Source organism: Hypanus sabinus, chromosome 5, assembly GCF_030144855.1.
Source record: "Hypanus sabinus isolate sHypSab1 chromosome 5, sHypSab1.hap1, whole genome shotgun sequence".
In the NCBI taxonomy this organism is placed as follows: Eukaryota; Metazoa; Chordata; class Chondrichthyes; order Myliobatiformes; family Dasyatidae; genus Hypanus; species Hypanus sabinus.
The window spans coordinates 36,588,547-36,613,910 of NC_082710.1; the positions used below are offsets into that span (position 1 = coordinate 36,588,547).

A 25,364-nucleotide genomic window follows, 5' to 3' on the forward strand; every position below is an offset into this window, starting at 1 on the left:
CTTCCCCTCCCCCCACCTTTTTCTCGTCTGGTGACTTTCCCCCTTCTTTCACAATCCTGAAGAAGGGTCTCGGCCTGAAATGTCGACTGTTTATTCATTGCCAGAGATGTTGCCTGGCCTGCTGAGTTACCTCGGCATTTTGAGTGTGTTGCTTTGGATTTCCAGCATTTGCAACTTATTCGTGTTTATGATCACAATGCATTTATGATAAAGGTAAAGAGAGAGATATTGGATGAAAATATTTGCTGATAAATGCTTGCTTTTGTTATCAACTCTCTGTTGAAAATATTAAAATATTAATGAGCTTGAAAGGGCTGAGAACTTCAAGTTCCTAGGTGCGAACATCACCACTAGCCTGTCATGGTGCAACCACACTGATGTCACAGCCAAGGAGGCTCACTGACATTTCTACCTGGTAAGAGGCCTCAGTAAAGCAGCTGGTATAATCAAAGACCCCACCCACAAACTCCAGACACCCTCTTCTTCCCTCTCCCATCAGACAGAATATACAAATGGCTGAAAAGATGGATCACCTGGCCCAAGGACAGCTTTTATCCTACCATGATCAGTCTCTTGAACAGAATTCTTGCCTATTAAAATGGACTCAGTTTCACAATCTACCTTGTTATGACCTTGCACATTATTGTTTATTTGCACTGTACTTTTTTTGACAGCTTTTACACTTTATTGTCAATGTTTTACCTTATTCTAGCTCAATGCACTGTGTAATGATTTGATCTGTATGAACAGTATGCAAGACAAACTTCACTGTACATAAATAGAAAATTAAATACCAATTTGTTCATTTATTTTATGCACACAAATAGATTGAAAAGAAAGCAATTTGCTTTCCTACTTGTAGAAATACTGCTTAAAAAATAGAAACCAATAAAAGAGAAGGAAGGTAATTTGCTCTTATGTGAAAGGTATAGCAAAAATCAGACAAATTTTCATAAAGAATAGTTTTATAGACTGGGTATAATCAGAACATTAAAACATAGAAATCTACAGCACATCACAGGCCTTTCAGTCCACAATGTTGTGTCAACCATGTAATCTACTCAAGAAACTGCCTAGAATTACCCTACCGCATATTTTTCTAAGCACCATGTACCTATCCAAGAGTCTCTTAAAAGATCCTATCATATCCGCTTCTACCACTTTTGCTGGCAGTGCATTCCATGCACCCACCACTCTCTGTGTAAAAAACTTACCTCTGACGTTCCCCTTGTAACTACTTCCAAGTACCTTAAAACTACACCACGTCGTGTTAGTTATTTCAACTCTGGGAAAAAGCCTCTGGCTATACACATGATTAATGCCTCTCATAATCTTATATACCTTGATCAGGTTACCTCTCATCCTCTGTCTTCCAAGGAGAAAAGGCCAAGTTCACTCGACCTATTCTCATAGGACACGCTCTTCAATCCAGCCAATATCCTTGCATATACGAATGGATATTTCCTTAGCTAGTCCAAGCACATTCCCCAACAAAAGCAAGATATCATTCTACATTAAAATTTTTGCATCAATTCAACATTAATTCTGAAATGTACACTCAAAATATATCTGCACTCCATGATATCATAAAGGTGTTTATGGTAACCTTAGAAATCATTAGCTGTGATTCAAAATAGGAACTTAATTTTATTTAAAACCTCAGGACTAACACCATTACCTTCTGAATGAGAAATTCACTACTTACTTTCTTATAGTGTCTGGTATCTGAACATGTTGCATGGGGATCAGCTCCTCCAGCTCAGCCAGGCAACTGACATACTTTATCTTACTGCTGAACTTTGAACTGAAACAAAATTTGACACACATTTTTAAATATTTTAAAGCCTAATAATAAATAATACCGAGCAATCCATATAAAACAATTCCTGAGTCCATTGTTGACTGGGCAAGACAGCCATTACACTGCACGTTTCTTTTGCCTAATGTTTTTTACACTGCAAATAACTTAAGGTCTTACAAGCATGAAAAACTCTTACTCTTTATTTATTTTACTTATTTATTTGAAGATAAAGGATAGAACAGGCCCTTCCGGCCCAATGATCCTTGCCATCTACACGGTCAAGGGGAGAATGTACAACCTCCTTACAGAGAGCGCTGGAATTGAACTCTGATCCTCAAGCTGTAACAGTGTCACATTAACCACTACGCTACCATAATACTCCCTTGGGGTTGGGCATTCTTACTAGGAGAAGCACAAGAGCCTATATTGTATCAAGATTATTCCAACCTGCCCTGATCTCCAAGAAGGTTTCATCCTCTTCTGAATAAACCAAGAGGAATAGTATACCCATTGGGAATTATGACTTGAAACTTCCCCTCCAGGGTCAATCAAATTTTTTAAAGACACTTATTTTGAAATAGTGAACAAACCCAGCAAAATTTCTTAGGAACACACTACAGCCAATCACTTGGACCACTGAGGACTGGTAGAGTAGCATGTTGCTTTACAGTACAGGTGACCCGGGTCATTTCGCACTGCTGTCTGTAAGGAGTTTGTACGTTCTCCCTGTGACCACATGGGTTTCCCCCAAGTGCTCTGGTTTCCTCCCAATGTCCAGAGATGTACTGATTGGTAGGTTAATTGGTCATTGTGACTTGACCCATGATTGGGCTAGGGTTAAATCAGGGGATTGCTGAGCCAAAGGGCTGTAGGGGCCTATTCCATGCTGTATCTAAAAAAAAACAATCACCTTGTACTTTCACTGCAGCTGCAGTGCAGGAACCCCATCTGCTCGTATCTTCTGCTCTATTTTTAATGATGGGTTTTACTGGTGATCATACCAAATGCTGGACAGCTGGTGTAGACTAGGACTGATGCTAAATGGCCACTAGCTCCACTTTGAATGAATCCATTTATAAGTCATTTCAAAAATAAAATCACTAATTTAGGTGAAGTGCTACAGACAGGGAAAAAAGATTGTGACCTGCATATCTGAATGCAAATTATGTGCACTTTGTGCTCTAAAATGCAGCATCCATTTCCTGTGATCAAATGGAAGATTAGCTATGTTGAAGGGTTGGCATGGTAGCATGTGTTTACAGCACCAGCGACCCAGGTTTAATTCCTGCCACTGTCTGTAAGGGGTTTTTTAAAAATGATTTCCTCAACCCCATAACCACATGGATTTCTTCCAAGTGCTTAGATTTTCTTCAAAGAGGGACTGGTTAGTGGGTTAATTGGTCACATGGGCGTAACTGGCTGGCGTGGGTTCAATGGATTGGAAGGGCCTGTTACTATGCTGTTTCTCTAAATAATGATATACATGTTCCTGAAGTAACTCTCCCACCAAGAGAAATGCCCAAGGCTGAGAAACTCCCTCAGCCATTATAAAGAATACTTAATAGGTGCAACAGAGATAGCACAGGAAATTATAGACCAGTGAGTCTTACTTCAGTGGTTTGTAAGTTGATGGAAAAGATCCTGAGAGGCGGGATTTATCAACATTTGGAAAGGCATAATATGATTAGGAATAGTCAGCATGGTTTTGTCAAAGACAGGTCGTGCCTTACAAGCCTGACTGAATTTTTTGAGAATGTGACTGAACACATAGATAAAGGTAGAGTAGTAGATGTAGTGTATATGGACTTTAGCAAGGCATTTGATAAGGTGCCCCATGCAAGGCTTTTTGAGAAAATAAGGAGGCATGGGATCCAAGGTCCTGGCTTTGTCGATCCAAAATTGGCTTGCCCACAGAAGGCGAAGAGTGGTTGTAGATGGGTCATATTCTGCAATGGAGGTCGGTGACCAGTGGTGTGCCTTTACTGGGACCCCTACTCTTTGTGATTTTTATAAATGACCTGGATGAGGAAGTGGAGGGATGGGTTAGTAAAGTTGTTGATGACACATAGTTTGGGGGTGTTGTGGATAGTGTGGAGGGCCGTCAGAGGTTACAGCGGGGCACTGATAGGATGCAAAACTGGACTGAGAAATGGCGGATGGAGTGTGAGGTGGTTCATTTTACTAGGTGAAATATGATGGCAGAATATAGTATTAATGGTAAGGCTCTTGGCAGTGTGGAGGATCAGAGGGATCTTGGGGTCCAAGTCCATAGGACACTCAAAGCTGCTGCCTAGTTGACTGTGTGGTTAAAAAGGCATATGGTGCATTAGCCTTCATCAACCATGGGATTGAGTTTAAGAGCTGAGAGATAATGTTGCAGCTATATAGGACCCTGGTCAGACCCCACTTGGAGTACTGTGCTCAGTTCTGGTCGCCTCACTACAGGAATGATGTGCAAACTATAAAAAAGGTGCAGAGGAGATTTAAAAAGATGTTGCCTGGATTGGGGAACATGTCTTATGAGAACAGATTGAGTGAACTCAGCCTTTTCTCCTTGGAGCAGTGGAGGGTCAGGGCTGACCTGACAGAGGTGTATAAGATGATGAGAGGTATTGATCGTGTGGATAGTCAGAGACTTTTTCCCAGGGCTGAAGTACTAACATGAGAGGACAAAGTTTAAGGTGCTGGAGAGTCGGTACAGAGGAGATGTCAGGGGTAAATTTTTTACTCAGAGAGTGGTGAGTGCATGGAATGGGCTGCTGGCAGTGGTGGTGCAGGCAGATATGATAGGGTTTTTTAAGAGACTCCTGGATAGGTACCTGGAGCTTAGAAAAATAGCAGGCTATGGGTAACCCTAGTAATTTCTAAAGTAAGTACATGTTTGGCACAGCATTGGGGCCGAAAAGCCTGTATTGTGCTGTAGGCTTTCTCTGTTTCTATTTAATGTCAGGGAAGTGTATACAATTTACATCCTGAAATTCTTTTTCTTCGCAAACATCCACGAAACAGAAGAGTGCCCCAAAGAATGAATGACAGTTAAATTTTAAAACCCCAAAGTCCCCCCATCATGTAGATTTTCTTTTATCTCCATACACCTTATCAACATTTTCAAAGAATAACATTTCCATTCCTGACAGGACTATTTTAGTCTGCAAAATGGCTCAACCACAGGTTTTTGTGGAAGGAGTCTCAAAGTCTGGAAGCATAAAGTTCTGACAGGGCTTGGCAAATGCTCGTGGCCATTTATCACCTCCCGTCCACCCCCAGCCCCAATTGGCTGAAGGGCTTTAGACTAGCAGTTTTAGGATAAAGGAATGAGGGCGTCCCCCACCCCCCCCTACACACAGAGCTGAGACAATGGGAAATTCTGAATCGCCATGGGTTATGAACGTTCTTCTGGCTTGAAAAGGAAGGAGGGATCTGGGATATAGACAGAAAAGAGAGGCCGAGGATCAAGAATCATACATATTTTTATTGGAAGATATGTCAGGATTAAATGGTCATTTTGCCTGCCACTATGTTATGTTTACAATGTTCAAGCTATGTGAAGGCCAGCACAGGTTAACAAAGCACCAGTGCCTGTGAGGAGACATAGGACAGCTGGAAAAGTGCTTGCAGATGGAATTTAATCCAGACAAGTGTCAGATACTGCACTCCCGAAAGTCAAATTTGGGTAGGAAATATACAGTAAGTGTCAAGACCCTTAGGAGCATTGATATGCAGGAAGACTTGCCATTCAAATTCATTGCTCCCCAAAAGCATTCACACTGACAGACAGGGTGGTGAAAAATGCATTTGGCTTACCTTTATAGGCAAAGGCATAGATTATAAGTTTGGTTCGTTATGTTGTATCTGCACAAAACATTGATTAGACGGCATTGAGTACTGTTCTGGTTGCCACATTACAGGATGGATGTGGCAGCAATAAAGAGTGCAGCAATTATTCATTTGGACAGTTCAGATAGGCTCGTTTAATTTTCTCTAGAATGCAGGAGGCCAAGAAGTGACCTCATAAAAATTTATAACATTATGAGGTATATAGACAGGGTAGAAACTCAGGAGTCTTTATAACAGGGCAGGGGAGTCTAGAATCAGAGGACAAAGGTTTATGTTGAGGGGGGGAAAATAAGGGCGATCCAAGAGATAAATTCTTCCACAAATAGGGTGGGAATTTTGTGGAATGAGCTTCCAGAGATGTTGGGTAGAGGCAGAAACAATTACACTTAAACTGTGTTTAGATGGTAAATGGTTAAAAAAAAAGCATAGCGATATGTAGGCCTAATGTGGGCAAATGGGATTAGTGTAGACGTACATTGCAGTCGGCATAAACGAAGTGGACCAAAAGAGCACATTTCTGTACTATATCTCTCACTAATCAGCTCATAAATGCTCAATGCCAGGTACCTGCTCATGATAAGAATATATTTAGAAGGTAGCTGGGAGGTGACTGTAGGCACCTCCTACTCCAAGAAAACTCCACACTCAAAATTATTATACATTGAATAATGTTTGCACAAAATTCATTTTATTTTATTATAATAAACTATTTAACTGTATAATCAAATTTATTCAAGGGCCCCCTGACAACATGGAGGATTCTTTTTAACATGAGTACATTCTTGAAGCTTCAATGTGTTTGCAATAAGCAAATCTCATCCAGGTGCTTTTCAGTGTACCTGTTAAATGTCACACCTGTTTTTTTTCCAAAGCATGAAACCGTATTAATTAATATCGGATTACAGAAATAAAAATGATACTATTCTCAATTCTCCATTTCTGGTGAAAGCTACTGAGCTAAAATACTGATCCTGCTTTTCTTTCCACAGAATGCTGCTTAACCTGTTAGGTACTCGCAGGAATTAGAAACTAATCTAAGGATTGGGCATAGTTAATATGGATTTATGAACAAGAAATCATGCTTTTATTTTTCATGTATTAATCAGAAAGGAAATACAAATAATATGTACTAGATTTTCAGAAAGCATTTAAGTGACGTGACATACATGAGATTATTAGATAAAATTAGAGAACCACACTTGGTGAGGATTAGTTCACAAAAAGAGGAGGAATAAACAAGTACACACACAAAATGCTGGTGGAACATTCAAACAACAACACACACAAAATGCTGGTTTCAAACATTGTTTGAATTTCCAGCATCCGCAGATTTCCTCGTGTTTGCTCTGGAATAAACAGGTGATTTTTTGGGTTGAGTAGCAAGGTGTTGTAGGAATTGGTGTTGGTTTTACTGGATAGCAGAGCTGCCACATGAACCTAATCCTGCTTCTTTGTCTTACGTCAGTACGAGGTGAAACATTAACAAGAGAAAATCTGCAGAGTCTGGAAATCCAAGCAACACACACAAAATGCTGGAGGAACTCAGCAGGCCAGGCAACATCTATGGAAAAAAACTACAGTCGACATTTTGGGCAGAAACCTTGCAGCAGGACTGATGGAAAGATTTAAGCTTCTTCAGGGTAGGCATCATTACATCACTTATACACCTACTATTCTTAGGCTCTTTAAAATGTGGAGTAGAACGTCGTCACTTACCTAATAAAAGGCCGAGTCACAGCAAGTATTGTCCTGATAAACCATGATGGGTGCACAATTATAAATGATTTCAAATTCTTCCTCAACCTGTATTTTAAGAAAAGTAATAAAGTAACACTTCACTGTATCAAATAATTATTACTGTTTTTCTTCCTTTACATTACTAACATTCAGAAAGGTCATTTACATCATTTCCTTTAACTTTACTGAGTTATATTCACAATTTACTGACTGACACAATGCACAATCACTGTTCATATAAATATGAAAAACAAAAAATGCATTTATTTCTAAAAATTAAACAGTGGAATACAAGTGTGAGCATATTGGAAATTTAAGAGATTTTTAAAAAGGGTGAGACAAGGATACATCTTCACTGTTATTTAAAAGATTATATCTAGCATGGGAAGTAAACTGGTTTTAACTGGATTTTGTTATGTCAAACCCAGTACTCCAGCTAGAAATTTATTTTAAAATTGCTCCCCAATGACAGATTGGTTCACTCATGAAATTTCTGGCAAATATTGATTTTAGTTTCAATGTACATTTGTAACTTCATTTCATTAACACATGAAAAACTCTTTGTCTAACTCACCATTATGTAACTTGATAATCTACTTCACAAGAATTGGAATGATGCACTTCATCATCTGAATACTCCAGATTTGACAATTCTACAATTTTTCATTTTGAAAACTTCTCTAATGTGATTTTCTTAAATCTCCTTGAATGCTTCTACTTGCTCTGATCACAGACTTACCTTCCATGTTACCTTGTTGAATCCGTTCTCCGCCATTTTCCCCTTAATTTATAACCCTCATTCATTAGTTATTTCTGTCCTTCTGCATAACTGGGCTAAGTCTAGTGAGTAATAAACATCACCATAAATTGTTCTCTCACTGATACTTATTCCAGCCACTCATCATCAATCCTTAAAATAAAAACACATCAAGAATTGTAGTCACTAATCCTCTTCCCATCATTCTGCCTTTTTGGGATTGCTACGCACTGGCAAGAATGTTTTTTCCTGAATCCATTTTCTGAGCTGTTGATATTTTTATCGCTGATTTTAGCCCATTAACTTTAAGACAAGTTACTTTCATAAATTTGCCTACAAGTTTGCTTTGCTGGCATTCTTAGACTAAAAATCTTAAAGACTCCCAGTAGTCCCAGCAGTGTGGTTTCCCCTTTTCTGTCATTCAACAAGATTTGTTTGAAAAATCCTTCTAAATTGTCATCCTTTTTCACAACTGCAATTTATTTTAAAATAAAGTTTAAAAACCCATATTTCCACATCTCTTCTTGCGTCATCCGTCTGTTTCACTTTATTCCTTGCACTTAGGCAAATAATATTAAACACAGCTTTGGTCTACATTTCAAACTCTTATGCTTTGGTTTCATGCTTTGCCTCTCTCTCTTGATCCTATCTGAATTCCTCCAAACTATTCCCAATGCCCTTCCCTCTGTGTAAATTCACTGCAGTTAAATATTCATCTGCTCCATCCATATGTAGTCGCTGACACATACACTAGAAGTACAGCCCAGTTTCCTAATCTCTACCAGACTCCATAAAACCTGTCTGAAAATCTTCATTCCTTTCTGCCTAGCTCTCCCACTATCACTGATTATGATCAACATCACATAAGTATCTATAGCTGTACTCACTTGATCTACATGTGAATGCAATTACATACAAGTGAGAAGCACATAGCTAATTTGGGGTTTGAGCTCAATTTCTCGGATTAGGAAGATCCTATTAAAATTCAGCCCTAAATTTATTGCTTGCTTAATATGGGTATGAGAGGTTCTAAAGAGGTTGACTGAAATAAAACAATTTAAAAAAAATTCTCACCTTCTGTCAATCATTTGATAGCACTTTTTCATCCAGTTAAAACCTGGCATCTTTCTTCGTGGAGTGGCTCCATTCAGATAAATGATCATGTAATCCTCAGCTACCAAGAGCTCTAAAGTACTTATCACATACCTGTCCGCAAAGAAAAATGACTTTCAATTTCAGGCCTTTTCAAATCTGCTTTCAATTACCAACTTTAGCATTGCTGAAATGATAATGAGACTTCCAACACTAAACATCAAGTTTAACAAATAAGTGATTAATTTATGAAGCTCAAGATCAACATTTTTTGAATTACTCGAAGACCCATTACTCGAAGCAAACCCATTTAGCTAACAACTAAAAACCAACATTCTTCTGCTCACTGATGTAACTGCCAAAGTTCAGCCAAGCTTTAGAGATAGGTGTTGTATAGTAGCGAAGTGGAAACTTGCTCATTGAAAACAAAATACACATAAAATGCTGGAGGAATGCAGCAAGTCAGGCAGCATATGTTTCAAGATGAAAATAGTGATATGACTCCTTACAGAGCTCAGTGAGAAAAAAGGTAACGGGTGAAACGCGCTTAGCTTTGGCTTGTGGTTCCATAATAAACTGCTGGTGAGGTGCTTTCATTAATCGGTCATCACTAACCTCCACAACAGTGCACTGTATAATGAAGCTAAGGTCGGAGGTTAATGTATCGCAATCTGAAATATTAACTCAATTTCTCTTTGTATAGCTGCTGCCTGACCTTTTGAGTTTTTTGAGAGGTTTCTTTTCTTAAACTCCAGTTTGAAAAGTTACATCTCAATGCATTTTCATTTCCTTTTAGTATTACTCAAGTACAATTTCTAACCTGATGAAAAATCTAATGCATTTTTAATGGGAATGGATTGAGACTGATGGAATTCACTTAATTACAAACAATGAGATTTTCATCAGTCTTACTCAATAGGATTCCACATATTATATATTGAAGATACTGATTAAAATATTCTATGCAAGTATCATAAATTTTCATGACCTCCACTGCACACTTCATTTTGATCTGTTTAAAACTAGTTAAAATTATTCCAGCAAAATCAGTGGGACATCTAAACTGACATCAAAATTAACTTTACAGTTAATTAAAATTTCATTGTTTACTCTGAGCTGGTGTGTCTAATATGCTCATTGGAGGCATGATCGTAAAATATAATGCAAATAAGCAAAAGATATTTTTTCCAAATTTAGCAACATTCAAAACAAAGTAACTTAGATTTGACTCCATCTAAGAAAACTTACTGATTCAAATTTTATAGCAATTGCAACATGCTTTTTAAATCTATTTAATCAAATCCATTCCTTCATGGACTAAATAAATATGTACTATATTGATATAAATATTAAAATGAAATTCTAAATTAAGTAAAAACAAGGTCAAAATTTTTGTGGATAAAATTACAACAAATAAATATTAAACTACAGTTTTTTTTTGATAATGAACTATGTTTACTCAAAATTGTGAAACTATAATATTAAAATTGGTACATAGGCAACAGCATATATTTATGTCAAGGCAAACATTGTGGTTGAACATTGGATTAACACTGTCCACAAATATTTTTTCCTATGTCCTCACAGTGAAACCTGATCAGCAACCACAATTTGGTTATTTAATTTCCTGTAAACAGTATGTCAACCCTCAGTGAGTCTCATAACATGCCATGAACCAGGTGAATCATGGATTTTGCACTGAATTTATATGTTACTGTTTATTTCTAATTTGAGATCTCTCCTAATATTAAAGTATTTCAGCTCTTGGATCTTCATACCTATTCAACAGATATCATTCAGTGCAAACCCACACTGCTATTTTAAAGCTATTTTAAAACACATTGATTAAATCAGTTTTACATATTAATGGTGGTTATTCACTTTCCACACACTTCAGTTGAAGTGGATGATTCTAAGATAAGAGATCTTAACTAAATTTGTCCAAAATTATAAAGCTGAAGACTGCTAGGACAACAATGAATCTATAAAGAGTTGTCTAAGAACAGTGGCACAAATTAATTCCATTGCAATAAAGAATTATAGCTAAGAGTTGTTTATTTTAAATATCAGCGTAGTTCATGGACTTATGCACTTCAGTGGTAGTGGGTCTATGCCAGTATCTCCACAGGAAAGAGGAGTTGAAACTGATCAGCATCAGTGGCACAAACTGTTTCAGGTCTTTCTTCAGAACCCATCTTTATTAAAGGTAAATTGCCTGTAACATTGACGCCACTTTCTCTCCAAGAATATTGCTTGACCTGCTGAGTGTTTCTAGCATTTTGCAGTCCTTCTTAAATCCAGATGAAAGTTTATTCACTTCATAAGTTGAATTTAAGAGTTCAATGTAATTATTTGGTTATGAATCAGAACAGATACACAAATTGTACTATTTTACTCACAAAAAGAGGTTCTCCATGATATAGTTATAGTCTGGTCTGCTACTCTCTGGCAGGAAGCATGCAGCAAACACAATGATGGCATTAAGCCCATCACTATAGTATCCTGAGGAAAAGAAGATATTTGTTTGTTGTTGTGCAGTATTAATGGCATAATCTAAAATATTTCAGTATTGCAGAGGAAAAGAAAATATATTAATTGTAACAGCAGCTGAACTCTTATTTCTCAGATCATTAATTGTCAATCAGTTGTCCATTGTAGCTGTAAGCATTCTTTTTCACCTCAGAAGGCTCAGGAAATTTGGTCTGGGCCCCCAAATCCTAAGAACTTTCTACAGGGGCACAATTGAGAGCATCCTGACTGGCTGCGTCACTGCCTGGTATGGGAACTGTACTTCCTTCAATCACAGTACGCTGCAGAGAGCAGTGTGGACAGCCCAGCGCATCTGTAGTTGTGAACTTCCCATGATTCAGGACAATTACAAAAAAAAGGGCCCAAGGGATCATTGGGGACTCAAGTCATCCCAACCACAGTCTACTTCAGCTGCTGACATCTGGGAAACAGTACCGCAGCATAAAAGCCAGGACCGACAGGCTCTTGGACAGCTTCTTCCACCAGGATAATCAGACTGATTAACTCATGCTGATTTGAGTGCATTTCTATGTTACATTGACTGTTCTGTTTATTATAAATCACTATGATTGCATGTTTAGACAGAGACGTAACATAGAGATTTTTACTCATGTACGTGAAGGATGTAAGAAATAAGTCAACTCAATTCAATTCAATTCTGCTTTGTTATTTCATTGTCTATATTTGTGAAAAAAAATCACAAGTCTATTAAACAATATACATACATGATGAACTCTGAAAGTCCCTTTTAAAACTATTTGAGTGGGGAATTCCAATAGTCTGAACAGGAACTCTAAATAGCACCATTGATAAAGAAACGAGTCCCTAAGGAAGGCTGTTGCAGTTACAATTTACACATATTTAGTTCTCTTTCTATACCTTGTAAGATCAGAAAAGTATAGAAACATATCTATCACAACAATATTCCTTTATTTGCTTGAAATAAATATTCTGTGAAAGAGGTACTCAGCCTAATAAGCTGTGAGAAACTCAAGTTAGTGAGATAAATATTTAGTTTATTTCCATTCTGTGTAAGTAACTGTTGAGGTATACTGTATCATTACCGAGTACAGTACTTGAGGAAAGCAAGCGTATAAGTCAAAGTTTCGATAACTTCAATGCTATTCTTCCATTCAAAAGAAAAGCAGCTAGAAGAGAAAGTTAAGTATTTAGTAAGATCAATAGGCTTTCATGACACACCATTTTTACGTTAATGTAGGTCTTCTAGATTAACAAAAGAAAGTATGGACCCTAAACAAATTTCTGTTCAGTTAATAACATAAGCACAATTTATTTCTGGTCTCAGTTATTGTTAAATAATCACCCTTTGTTATCCTTTAAAGGCTTTAGCTATTGAATTGAGTCCAACTCCAGAAACTTTGCTATTGAAAAATTACAAAGCAGGAGGAAGAAAACAGTAATATGAAACAAGAGACAGGTGCAAAACGCTAAAATAAACTGAGATTTTAACCCTACAGAAACCTGTCTTTATTTCATTTCATTTTTGCTATGGTGAAGCACAAAAAAAATTGTGTATTTCTCTAGAAAATAGTTTAGCATGTTGGCGCTGTGTATTGATCCTTGCCCAAGACTCCAACCCAAAAGGAATAACTTTGGTATTCTGTCCCCCTAATCTAAGGTCATTTTTCTGACACACAGTTCCTCCATCAACAAAACAGGTTAAAATGTATTAAGAGCTCATGCACAAAATGCTGGAGGAACTCAGCAAGCCAGGCAGCATCTACGGAAAAGAGTACAGTCGACCTATTGGGCGGAAACCCTTTGGCAGAACTGGTGAAATAAAAGCTGAGGAGTTGTCTTAAAAGGTGGGGGGCGGGGAGAGAGAAATATAAGGCGATAGGTGAAACCTGAAAGAGGTGGGATGAAGTAAGGAGCTGGGAAGTTGATTGGTGAAAGAGACAGAAGGCCATGGAAGAAAGAAAAGGGGAAGGAGCAGCAGAAGGGGGTGATGGGTGGGGAGGTGAGGGAGGGAAAAGGGGATGCAAAATGGTGAAGGGGGGTTGGGGGCATTACAGGAAGTTCGAGAAATCAGTGGTTTTTGGTCATCAGGTTGGAGGCTATCCAAATGGAATATAATAAGTTGTTCCTCCAACCGAAGTATGGCCTCATCACGACAGTGGAGGAGGCCACGTACGGACATACTGGAATGAGATTAGGAAGTGGAATTAAAATAGGTGGTCACTCAGAGATTCCGCTTTTTCTGGCTTTTTCCTGCTTTTTTCTATACTCTTTTCCATAGCTGCTGTCTGGCCTGCTGAGTGCCTCCAGAATTTTGTGTGTGCTGCTCGGATTTCCAGCATCTACAGATTTTCTCTGGTAAGTTAAGAGCTCAGAGACTTCAGCCTGCACCCCTCCTTGTAAAGCTGGATCCTGGACTTCCTGTTGGATCACCAGCAAATGGTAAGGATGGGCTCTCTCAACTCAGGCCCTCTGACCCTCAACACAGGAGCCCCCAGGGCTGTATCCTGAGCCTGCTCCTCTACTCCCTTATTCACCCACGACTGTGTTGTCATGCACAGTTCCAATCTGCTGACCAAATTTGCAGATGACATGACATTGATTGGCCTCATCTCCAACAATGATGAGATAGTCTACGTAGGAGAAGTCAATGCCCTGACACAGTGGTGTCAAGAAAACAACCTTTCCCTCAATGTCAAAAAAATGAAGGAGTTGATTGTGGATTACAAGAGGAATGGAGACAGGTTAGGCCCTTATTGACATTAATGGGACTGTCACTGAGAGGGTGAGTAGTTTCAAGTTCCTTGGTATACACATCATTGAGGATCTCACCCGGACTGTACATACTGGCTGTGTGGTGATAAACGCAAAACAGTGCCTCCTTCACCGACAGCTGAAGGAGTTCAGCATAAATCTCCAAATCCCTAGGATTTTCTACAGGAGCACCATTGAGAGCATCCTGACCGGCTGTGTCATCACCTGATACGGGAACTGTGCTACTTGCAAATGCTGGGCACTGCAGAGAGTGATGTGGCCAGCACAGCACACCTGTAGATGTGAACTGTCCTCTATTCAGGACGTTAATAGCAGCAGGTGCGTAAAAAGCGCTTGGAGGATCACCAGGACCTCCAGCTACCCCAACCGCAAACGGTTTCAGATGCTCCCATCTAGCAAACGGCACTGCAGCATGCAGCTGGTACATACAGGGCACGTGAGATCCTTGGTGATGCCGAGGAACTTAAAGTAGTTCACCCTCTCAACCCCAAATCCATTGATGGCAATCCGGATTAGCCCGTCTCTATTCCTCCTGTAATCCACAACCAGCTCCTTTGTTTTTGCGAAATTGAGGGAGAGGTTGTTTTCTTTGGAGGTTGCCTGGGCATGCCATAGTTTAAAAAAACAGTTTCAGTCTAAAATAACTGTAAGAGTTTTCTTCTAATCACCAGTTAAGTGAAGGAATGAACTTTTAATAAGCATAGTTAATAATATTTTCAGGTAATAGTTTCTTGCAAAGTACTTTGCAAGAAATGTACCATTTAGATTCCCTCAGAATCACACAGCTCCAAACTTATTCCAAATTTTGCTCCAGATTTAGAGATTGCAGCTGAATAGCAAAGGAGAGATCAAACTGACTACCACTGACAGCAACATATCTTCGAAGCATTTAAGACACAAGGGGACCTTAACACTTAAGATTAGATTATCTTTATTTGATACGTGTACACGGAAACATGCAGTGAATGGCACCATTTGCACAGAGAATGTGCTGGAGGTGGCACACAAGTTTTGCAGTACTTCTGGCTCCAGCATAACACACCCCCAACTTACTAACCCTAGCTCATACACCTTAGGAATGTGGGAGGAAACCAGAGTCCTCGGAGGAAACCCACACAATCACAGGGAGAACATGCAAAGTCCTCACAGACAACAGCAGGGAATGAACCCTGGCCTAATGCTTTAAAGTATTATGCTGACTACTATGCTATTGTGCTACTGCTTTTTTGGGATCTGAGCGTAATACATTGGAGTAGATTTACTGTGTATATGTTATAAGGAATACTGCTGTGGTTGCTGTCAGACTCAATATAAACTGAATAAATCTGCAAGCCAAGTATCTTCAAGCTTTTAATCATTGGCCTATCTTGCATCATAAGCACAAGATGATGGGAGTCTGGGGCCAAAAGTAACAGCTGGAAGAATTCAGTGTATTAAACAGTATCTGTACAGGCAAGAGGGATGTGTCAACATTTAAGATTGAGACCATGCATCAGGTCTTGAGGGAGAAAGGAAAGGCGGTTAGTATATGGAAGTGGAGGGTAGATTGCTGGAACCAGATGAGATAGATGGGGCAGATGGAGGTGACGTGAAGGTGAAATAATGGAAAAAGCTGAACAAAAGGAAAGAGAAGCTGGGTGAAGTCCTGGAGAGGAAAAAAGAGTATAGCCAACAATAATACAGACATAGCTGGGGGCCCATGTAAGTGCCAATGGGCACACCTTTGATTTGAAATGAATTAACCTGCTTAGTAACATAGCTCAATGAAGAAAGCAGCCCCTACATAGTGTCACAGTAAGTTTTGCAGCTGCCTCACAGATCCAGAAACCTTGGGTATAATTCTGAGATCGGATGCTGTCTAGCTGGAATCATATATTCTCTGTGATCGTGTTGCTCCAGTTATTGCCTGCATCCAAAGGACATGTGGATTGGTAAGTAAACTGACCATTCTAAATTGGCCTTAGTGAACATACAATTGGTGGAATTGGGAAGGGTAAATGTTGCTAATGGAAACGTGGGAAGAAAAATTTGGTGCTTAATGATCGGCATGGACACAGTGGGCCAAAGGGGCTACTTCCGAGCTGTACGGCTCGGAAATAACATCGGGATGGAATTGTGCAGGGTACTAGCTAGTCATGATGCATCAAATGGCTTTCTTTCATCAACACATGCATAAGATACACTGTAAGCAAATTACAAGGACCACTTTAATACATTCCTATCTCTGTGAACTCTATCACCGGTAGTAGTTTAAGAACATCAACATCTTCATGTTGTACTTGAAGTCACTGTACACTAAATTCAACATGTATCACCAATAGGTCAATAACCTGGAAAATGTAATCAAACATCATTGTAGATGTATTATCATTATGCGAAGGTCATCAAGGACAAAGCTAACAACCAGAACCATTTTATTATGATTCAAAAATTTAAAAATTAGGAAATGAAAGGTTACATTTACTTAAAGATGTAGGTTTAAGTGAGTGAAGCTGATACTCATTTATTGAGACCAGTCTAGGAAAATCCACAATTTACTACAACTTCTTAATACATGGCACTGGAGTTGAGCCAAATATGAAATAGCATAATGCTTGTTAAATAATCTAAGTTATGTTTTCCTTCAAGAGAAATTCATTGACGAAATGCCTTACCCCCATGAGAGACAACTTTTCTGTAAGGTTCAATAGCTTTCATGTCAATCCTGTGTTCTTGTTCCCCAATGACAACAGTTCGCCATAACCGGTTATCAGTACGTTCCTCTTCAGCTGTATATTCTGGTATAGGTTCTGCCACTTCTCTCCCCATATTGACTGTGCTTGGTGTTTCATCTAAAAGACAATACTTGTAATAAATATTCAGCATTCAGCTGTATGTGCAATATACACAATTTTATAAAGAATGCTTTTTATCAACAATAAAGACACAAGACAGCAAAATACTTGAAAATGGCAAAGCAGCAGGTCTTGTAGCATCAATCAAATAGAAAAGATGCATTTGATATTTCAGAGTCCTACACCCCCTTCAGAACTAAATAATATTAAATAGAACAAAAAGTTGAAATAACCTATGCAGTGCTTGGTATAAAAGATGAAACATAAAATATTAGTTGGTCAGGTGGCTATGTAATGGTGTTGGGGCATAATCTGCATATTAGTCAGGCTAAGACTTCACTAAAAGTGGATAAACAAATCTACAGTGACAAAAGAGTCATAAAATTCTAGTTTGTTACTAGAACAGGGTCCTGTATTGGAGAAGGGGATTATGAGAAAAATTATAAAAATTCACTTTAGCCGCAGTGGTTCTCATTGTAAATCTAAGGTCATGAAAACATTTCGGTACCAGATCTTATGCACCAACACTGACAGGCAGAGGAATTTCTCTTTCACTTGGCAAGGTTAATGTAGCATAGCACAGCAGGTCATCCGACTGTCTAAACACTCCAGTAACCCTGGACTGGCCTTCTGATGACCTACAGTACATGTGGAGTTAGTTGCACATTCTAAATGTGACCATACGGGTGTCCTGGTTTCCTCCCACATTCTAAAGAAATGCTGATTGTTTGGTTAATTGGCTGTAGTAAATTACCTCTAATATACATGTACACCACAAGAAAATTGGAGGGAGAATTGATGGGAATATGAAAGAGACTAAGTTACAGGACAAGGAATTAATGACACTGCTGGGATTTGACAACCCTCAAAATCTTTCAGCACATGAGAACAGGAGCAATATACCCAAAAATGAGTGTCAGCAGATACAATGACACTGTTAAGGCTGGATAGTTCTTCAGCAGCAACCCGGTCATTTGACGACATATTTAAATAGGATATTATTATAGGCATTGTATCTCAGAATTCATTAGCCATAAAAGCTCAATCAATCAGGCTCACCCATCATGATGCCATTCCAATTTAACAACAACTGAAGGAAGCACTTTGCTTGGTCATGATCAGCTAAAGCCAGATAAACTGATATGCAAGTTACAAAGTCACCTGTGACTAATATTTATTTGAAAAGAAAACAAAGGATAAGAACTGTTCAGGAACAGTTATTACCCCTCAACACTCAGGCTCCTGAACCAGTAGGGATAACTTCACTCACTTCACTTGCCTCATCACTGAAATGTCCCACAACCTATGGACTCACTTTCAAGGACTTTTCATCTCATGTTCTGGATACTTATTGCTTATTTGTTTATTATTTATTATTATTATTATTATTATTATTTATTTTTTCTTCCTTTTTGTATTTGCACAGTATGTTGGTTTTTGCACACTGGTCATTTGTCAGTGCAGTCTTTCATTGATTTTATTCTGGTTATTGGGTTTATTGAGTATGCCCACAAGAAAATGAATCTCAGGGTTGTATGTATGTACTTTGATAATAAGTTTACTTTGAAATTTGGAAGGATAACAGCAGTCAATATAGGCCTCATACCCGCTGCCAAATTCATCTAAGATGTTATATGGGATGTTGTCCTTTCGATTTGCTGTGTAGAGTGTCAGGCTGTACTACTCTTCACAGTATTTCCGTTTCAGCAAGTATCTGGTAGTCCATCCAACAGTGGGCACCTCTGCTGCTTGATCGCACACTGCTTCCACTTAATGGTTTTTAGCATCTTAGTCTTTTCCATCAGCCTCAACAAAGATGGCCAACAGTTTGAAATGTTTTTGACCCTGCTGTAAAGGATATCAAGTGAAGAAAAGTAAATCGTGCAAATAGCATTTAATGGTTGATTTTTGCATCCATTTTCTGCAGAACAAAATTCAAGACACACAACAGCATCAGGAGTGTAATATATAGACAATAGACAATAGGTGCAGAAGTAGACCATTCAGCCCCTCGAGTCTGCACTGCCATTCTGAGATCATAGCTGATCATTCACTATCAATACCCAGTCCCTGCCTTGTCCCCATATCCCTTGATTCCCCTATCCATCAGATATCTATCTAGCTCCTTCTTGAAAGCATCCAGAGAATTGGCCTCCACCGTCTTCTGAGGTAGTGCATTCCACAGCTCCACAACTCTCTGGGAGAAGAAGTTTTTCCTCAACTCTGTTTTAAATAACTGACCTCTTATTCTCAATCCATGCCCTCTGGTACTGGACTCTCCCAACATCTGGAACATATTTCCAGCCTCAATCCTATCAAATCCTTTAATTATCTTAAACGTTTCAATCAGATCCCCTCTCAATCTCCTCAATTCCAGTGTGTACAAGCCCAATCTCTCCAACCTCTCTGCGTAAGACAGCCTTGCCATCCCAGGAATCAACCTAGTGAATCTACGCTGCACTTCCTCAATTGCCAGAATGTCCTTCCTTAAACCTGGAGACCAAAACTGTACACAATATTCCAGGTGTGGTCTCACCAGGGCCCTGTACAAATGCAAAAGAACATCCTTGCTCTTGTACTCAATTCCCCTTGTAATAAAGGCCAACATTCCATTTGCCCTCTTCACTGCCTGCTGCACTTGCTCACTCACCTTCATTGACTGATGAATTAGGACTCCTAGGTCTCTTTGCATTTCTCCCTTACCTAACTCTACACCGTTTAGACAATACTCTGCCCTCTTGTTCCTGCTTTCAAAGTGGATAACTTCACATTTATTCACATTGAATGACATCTGCCAAGTATCTGACTACTCACCCAGCCTATCCAAGTCTCCCTGTATTCTCCTAACGTCCTCTTCGCATGTCACACTGCCACCCAGTTTAGTATCGTCAGCAAACTTGCTGATATAGTTTTCAATGCCCTCATCTAAATCGTTGACATAAATCATAAAGAGCTGTGGTCCCAATACAGAGCCCTGTGGTACCCCACTAGTCACCTCCAGCCAGTCCGAGAAACACCCATTCACTGCTACCCTTTGCTTTCTATCTGCCAACCAGTTTTCTATCCATGTTGAAACCCTGCCCCCAATGCCATGAGCTCTGATTTTACTCACCAATCTCCTATGTAGCACCTTATCGAATGCCTTCTGAAAATCTAGGTACACTACATCCACTGGCTTACCCTCGTCTAACATCCTTGTTACACCCTCAAAAAACTCCAACACATTAGTCAAGCATGATTTGCCCTTGATAAATCCATGCTGACTTGGCCTAATCCTATTTCTGCCATCAAGATGTGCCACTATTTCGTCCTTAATAATGGACTCAAGCATCTTCCCTACGACTGACGTTAGGCTAACAGGGCGATAGTTTTCCGTTTTCTCCTTCCCTCCCTTCTTGAAAAGTGGGATAACATTAGCCACTCTCCAAGCTTCAGGAACTGATCCTGAATCTAAGGAACATTGGAAAATGATTACCAATGCATCTGCAATTTCCTGAGCCACCTCTTTTAGAACCCTCGGATGCAGACCATCTGGACCCGGGGATTTATTAGCCTTCAGTCCTATCAGTCTACTCATCACAGTTTCTTTCCTAATGTCAATCTGTTTCAATTCCTCTGATATCTTATGACCCTGGCCCATCCATACATCTGGGAGATTGCTTGTGTCCTCCCTGGTGAAGACAGATCTAAAGTACGCATTAAATTCTGTTGCCATTTCCCTGTTTCCCATAACAATTTCTCCCAATTCATTCTTCAAGGGGCCAACATTGTTCTTAACTATCTTCTTTCTCTTCACATAGCTAAAAAAGCTTTTGCTATCCCCTTTTATATTCCTGGCTAGTCTGAGCTCATACCTGATTTTTTCTCTCCGTATTGCTTTTTTAGTTAAGATCTGCTGTTCCTTAAAACTTTCCCAATCATCTATATTCCCACTCATCTTAGCCCTGTCATACTTCTTTTTCTTTAATGCTATACAATCTCTGACTTCCTTTGTCAACCACTGTGGCCCCTTCCCCCTCTTTGAATCCTTCCTTCTCATTGGAATGAACTGCTTTTGCATCTTTTGTATTATCCCCAAGAATATCTGCCACTGCTGATCCACTGTCTTTCCTGCCAGGGCATCCGCCCATTTAACTTTGGCCAGCTCTTCCCTCATGGCTCCGTAGTCTCCTTTATTTAATTGCAACACTGACACCTCTGATCTGCCCTTATCCCTCTCAAATTGTAGATAAAAACTTATCATGTTATGATCACTACTTCCTAATGGCTCCTTTACTTCAAGATCACTTATCAATTCCTGTTCATTACACATCACCAAGTCCAAAATAGCCTCGTTCCTGGTTGGCTCAAGCACAAGCTGTTCCAAAAATACATCCCTTAAACACTCCACAAACTCCCTATCCTGGGGTCCAGCACCTACCTGATTCTCCCAGTTCACCTGCATGTTGAAATCTCCCATAACAACTGCATTACCTTTAGCACATGCCAATGTTAACTCCCTAATCAACTTGTACCCAATATCCACGCAACTGTTTGGGGGCCTGTACACAACACCCATTAGGGTCTTTTTACCCTTACTGTTCCTCAGCTCAATCCACACAGACTCTACTTCCCCTGTTCCTAAGTCACCCCTTGCTAAGGACTGAATCTCATTCCTCACCAACAGGGCCACCCCACCCACTCTTCCCATATTTCTGTCTCTACGATAGCATGTATACCCTGGTACACACAATTCACAGGCCTGATCCCCTTGCAGCCATGTTTCCGTTATCCCAACAATATCGTAGTTCCCCATTTTCATCTGAGCTTCAAGCTCAATTGTCTTATTTCTGACACTACGCGCATTCAAGTATAGAATTCTTAGCCCATTCCTCCTCTCTCTGCTTAAAACACTGTCTATTGTACCTAACCCAGCTCCTTGAACTTCCATCGGGCTAACTGCACCTTGAATTTTGATGACCTTCTCAAGATCACCCAAACCTTCTACACATTTAACCCCATGCTCCTTCTGACCAACCTTCTGTACATGTAACTTTTCCAACACATGTTCTGTCTCACCTTTCTCCTTTACACAATTAATATTTGGGAAACGTGTATTCCCCACCTGTCCCTAATCCTTCATCATATCATCTTCTCTCGTATTCTGGATCCCTGCCCCCTGCACATCTAGTTTAAACCACCCCCCCAGTTATAGATAACGGTACAAAAAATTTCAAATTACGCTGCTTTGGAAAATTATTTTTCACCTTAATAATCACATGTAATTGTTATTAGCAACTAGGAAAAAACTTGATATATATTAAAAGTAAATGCATTGATATGTAGCTTCTAGTCAAATTTAGCAGTTTATGTATATTGGCTTTGCCATCTGTCAGATTTTGTTTAATCTAACACTAGTGCAACAAATAGCTCGATGCTTCTGGTCACTGTTTCCTCATTTCACGTGTGAACGTTAAAACTATTGATAGAAACAGCTGTCACTGTGAATATTTCACAACATAAAGTAGTTCAGCATTTTTCATTAGGAATATTGTTCATCTCAGCAGAGTGGTGTTCATGAGATTTGTCAACACAAACGCAGTGAGCAATAAGCCTAGGCTGAAGCAACTTCAACGTGGTAAATGAATCCTGTCATGAGATTCCACTGCTCTCAACAAAGCTAAATGAACCTACTGATAACCACCGAGAAGTCTATGTAGATATAGTGAACATAAAACAGTATAGCACAGTATGGGCCCTTTGGCCCCTGATACTGTGTCAACCCTTTACCTACTCCAAGATCAATTTAATGCCTCCTTCCCGCATCACCCTCCATTTTTCTTTCATCTTAAATATCCCTAACATGTCTGCCTCTACCACCACCTCTGGCAGTGTGTTCCCGAGCCTCTGCCTTTCTTTGCATCACCTTAAAGTTACCCCCTCTCGTATTAACCACTTCCTTCCTGGGTAAAGGGTGCTGGCTGTCAACTCTGTTAATGCCTCTTATCTCTTATGCATCTCTATCAAGTCACCTCTCATCATCCTCCATTCCAAAGTGAAAAGCCCTAGCTTTGCTCAACCTTTCCTCATAAAACATGGTCCCTAATCCAGGCAGCATCCTGGTAAATCTCCAATGCACTTCATTGGAGCTTTCACATCTTTCCTATAATGAATTGACCAAAATTGAACACAATACAGGATGGCATGCCATTATAGTAGCCAGTGTAATATCTTATAGTGCCAGCTGTAGGAAAAGATTCAATTCCTCCCACTGTCTGTGAGGAGCGTGTAATTCTCCCTGTGACCATGTCCTCTGACCTTTCATACCAGTTCCCATCTGCCTACAGCCTACGACCAAGCTTAAACCATATATATGTATGTATGTATGTATATATATATATAGTTGGGCTTAGGGCTTTTGTTCCAAAGGAGATGAAGAGAGAAGACGCCAGGGAGAACCGGTGGTAGCATACGATCGATGGGAGACCCGTTTGCTCGAGATGGATTGCGAGCGACATTTGGAAGATGGTATGTGCGTTCACGTTGACCGAGGGCCCAGCGCGTGAGTTTTAGAGAAGTTCAAGATGAGATCCAACTTGTGCACGTTTGACTGTTTCATTAGAATGAGCCCTTTTCTTTTTGGTACTCTTTAATGTCTCTTTAATTAAGATTCATAAATATAATTCCTTTAATCGTATATGGAGTACTGAGTGTTATTTCGTGGCATTAATTTGTAACAGGGTAGCAAATGACACAGTATCCACACAAACCAGCATTTGTGCTGGGATTGAGTGCACCTCAATGTCACAAATTTGGTGGGGTTGGAGGTTGTCTTCCCTAAGCTCACGTAGCCAAGGAAACTGGGGTATTTCATATATATATTTATATTGGTAAATACATCCTGCAACATTACATTGAAATTCACAACAATTTTTCTTTATGTACTATCTGGCTTCTTTTACTTTGTGTCCTAGCTTTATATAGAAAGATTTATCTTGTCCAGCATTAAGTGAATTTTTAATAGATTTGGGGATATTTCTATTACCATCACAATCATGCAATTCTCCTTGCTTTCTACTGCAAACAGATCAGCTTTACAGTCTGACATCTTGTCAAATGTGGGAGAGTTACTTAACCTTCAACTGTCCAATCCGCATTTCTAATCTTACCAATGACTGCCAGGTACACTGAAGCGATTCCCAAACAAAGCAGGTCCCAAAGATAGTCATCTTTGAATGACACTAGCAACTTTATTTGCATTATTGCTATTCACAGTCCTTTGTAGAGCCAATCAACCCTTTTGGCACACCACATCCTTGCCAATGGTTTTTTCCCCCATCTACACTAATACCCAACTGCCCACATTAGGAACATGCAACACACAATAAATGCTGGAGGAACTCAGCAGGTCAGGCAGTGTCTTTGAAAAACAGTAAACAGTTGACGTTTCAGGCTGAGACCTTTCATCAGGACTGGAGAAAAAAGATGAGGAGTCAGAGTAAGAAGGTGAGGGGAGGGGAGGAAGAAACACAAAGTAATAGGTGAAACAGAGGAGGGAGGAGACAAGAGGTGAAATAAAGAGCTGGGAAGTCGATAGGAGGGGGGAATCTGATAGGAGAGGACAGAAGACCATGGAAGAAGGGGAAGGAGGAGGAGCATTAGAGACGAAACTTCTTCACTCAGAGGGTTGTGAGAGTGTGGAATGAGCTGCCAGCGCAAGTGGTCCATGCGAGCTCTATTTCAACATTTAAGGGGAGTTTGGATAGGTACATGGATAGTAGAGATATGGAGGGCTATGGTCCTGGTGCAGATCGATGGGAGTAGGCAGTTTAAATAGTTTCGGGATGAAAGGCCTGTTTCTGTGCTGTACTTCTCTATGACTCTCTCTCTTAGTCCATACTTACTGTTTGGAAGTACCAAGCCTGTTGATAATTTCTTGGTTCCTTTCCCATTGCCATTCTGATTTGTAATATGGCATATCACTATTCATCTATCACTGCTGCAGCAGGATCCTGTTATGCCCTTTATGACTCAGCCAGAGTGG

The 25,364-nt window shown here is 39.6% G+C and overlaps 1 protein-coding gene across 4 annotated transcripts in view; it reads right to left on the reverse strand.

Moving 5' to 3' along the window:
* Positions 1–25,364, reverse strand: part of LOC132394065 (protein prune homolog 2-like) — an 87,649-nt gene that overhangs the window by 20,169 nt on the left and 42,116 nt on the right. For all 4 annotated transcript variants that reach the window (XM_059969755.1, XM_059969757.1, XM_059969758.1 and 1 more), the window contains exons 4-8: positions 17,162–17,338; positions 11,624–11,726; positions 9,207–9,338; positions 7,355–7,441; positions 1,706–1,804 (exon numbers count right to left, since the gene is read on the reverse strand). In XM_059969755.1, coding sequence (XP_059825738.1) covers positions 1,706–1,804; positions 7,355–7,441; positions 9,207–9,338; positions 11,624–11,726; positions 17,162–17,338 — 598 coding nt within the window. The remainder of the gene's footprint in view (positions 1–1,705; positions 1,805–7,354; positions 7,442–9,206; positions 9,339–11,623; positions 11,727–17,161; positions 17,339–25,364) is intronic.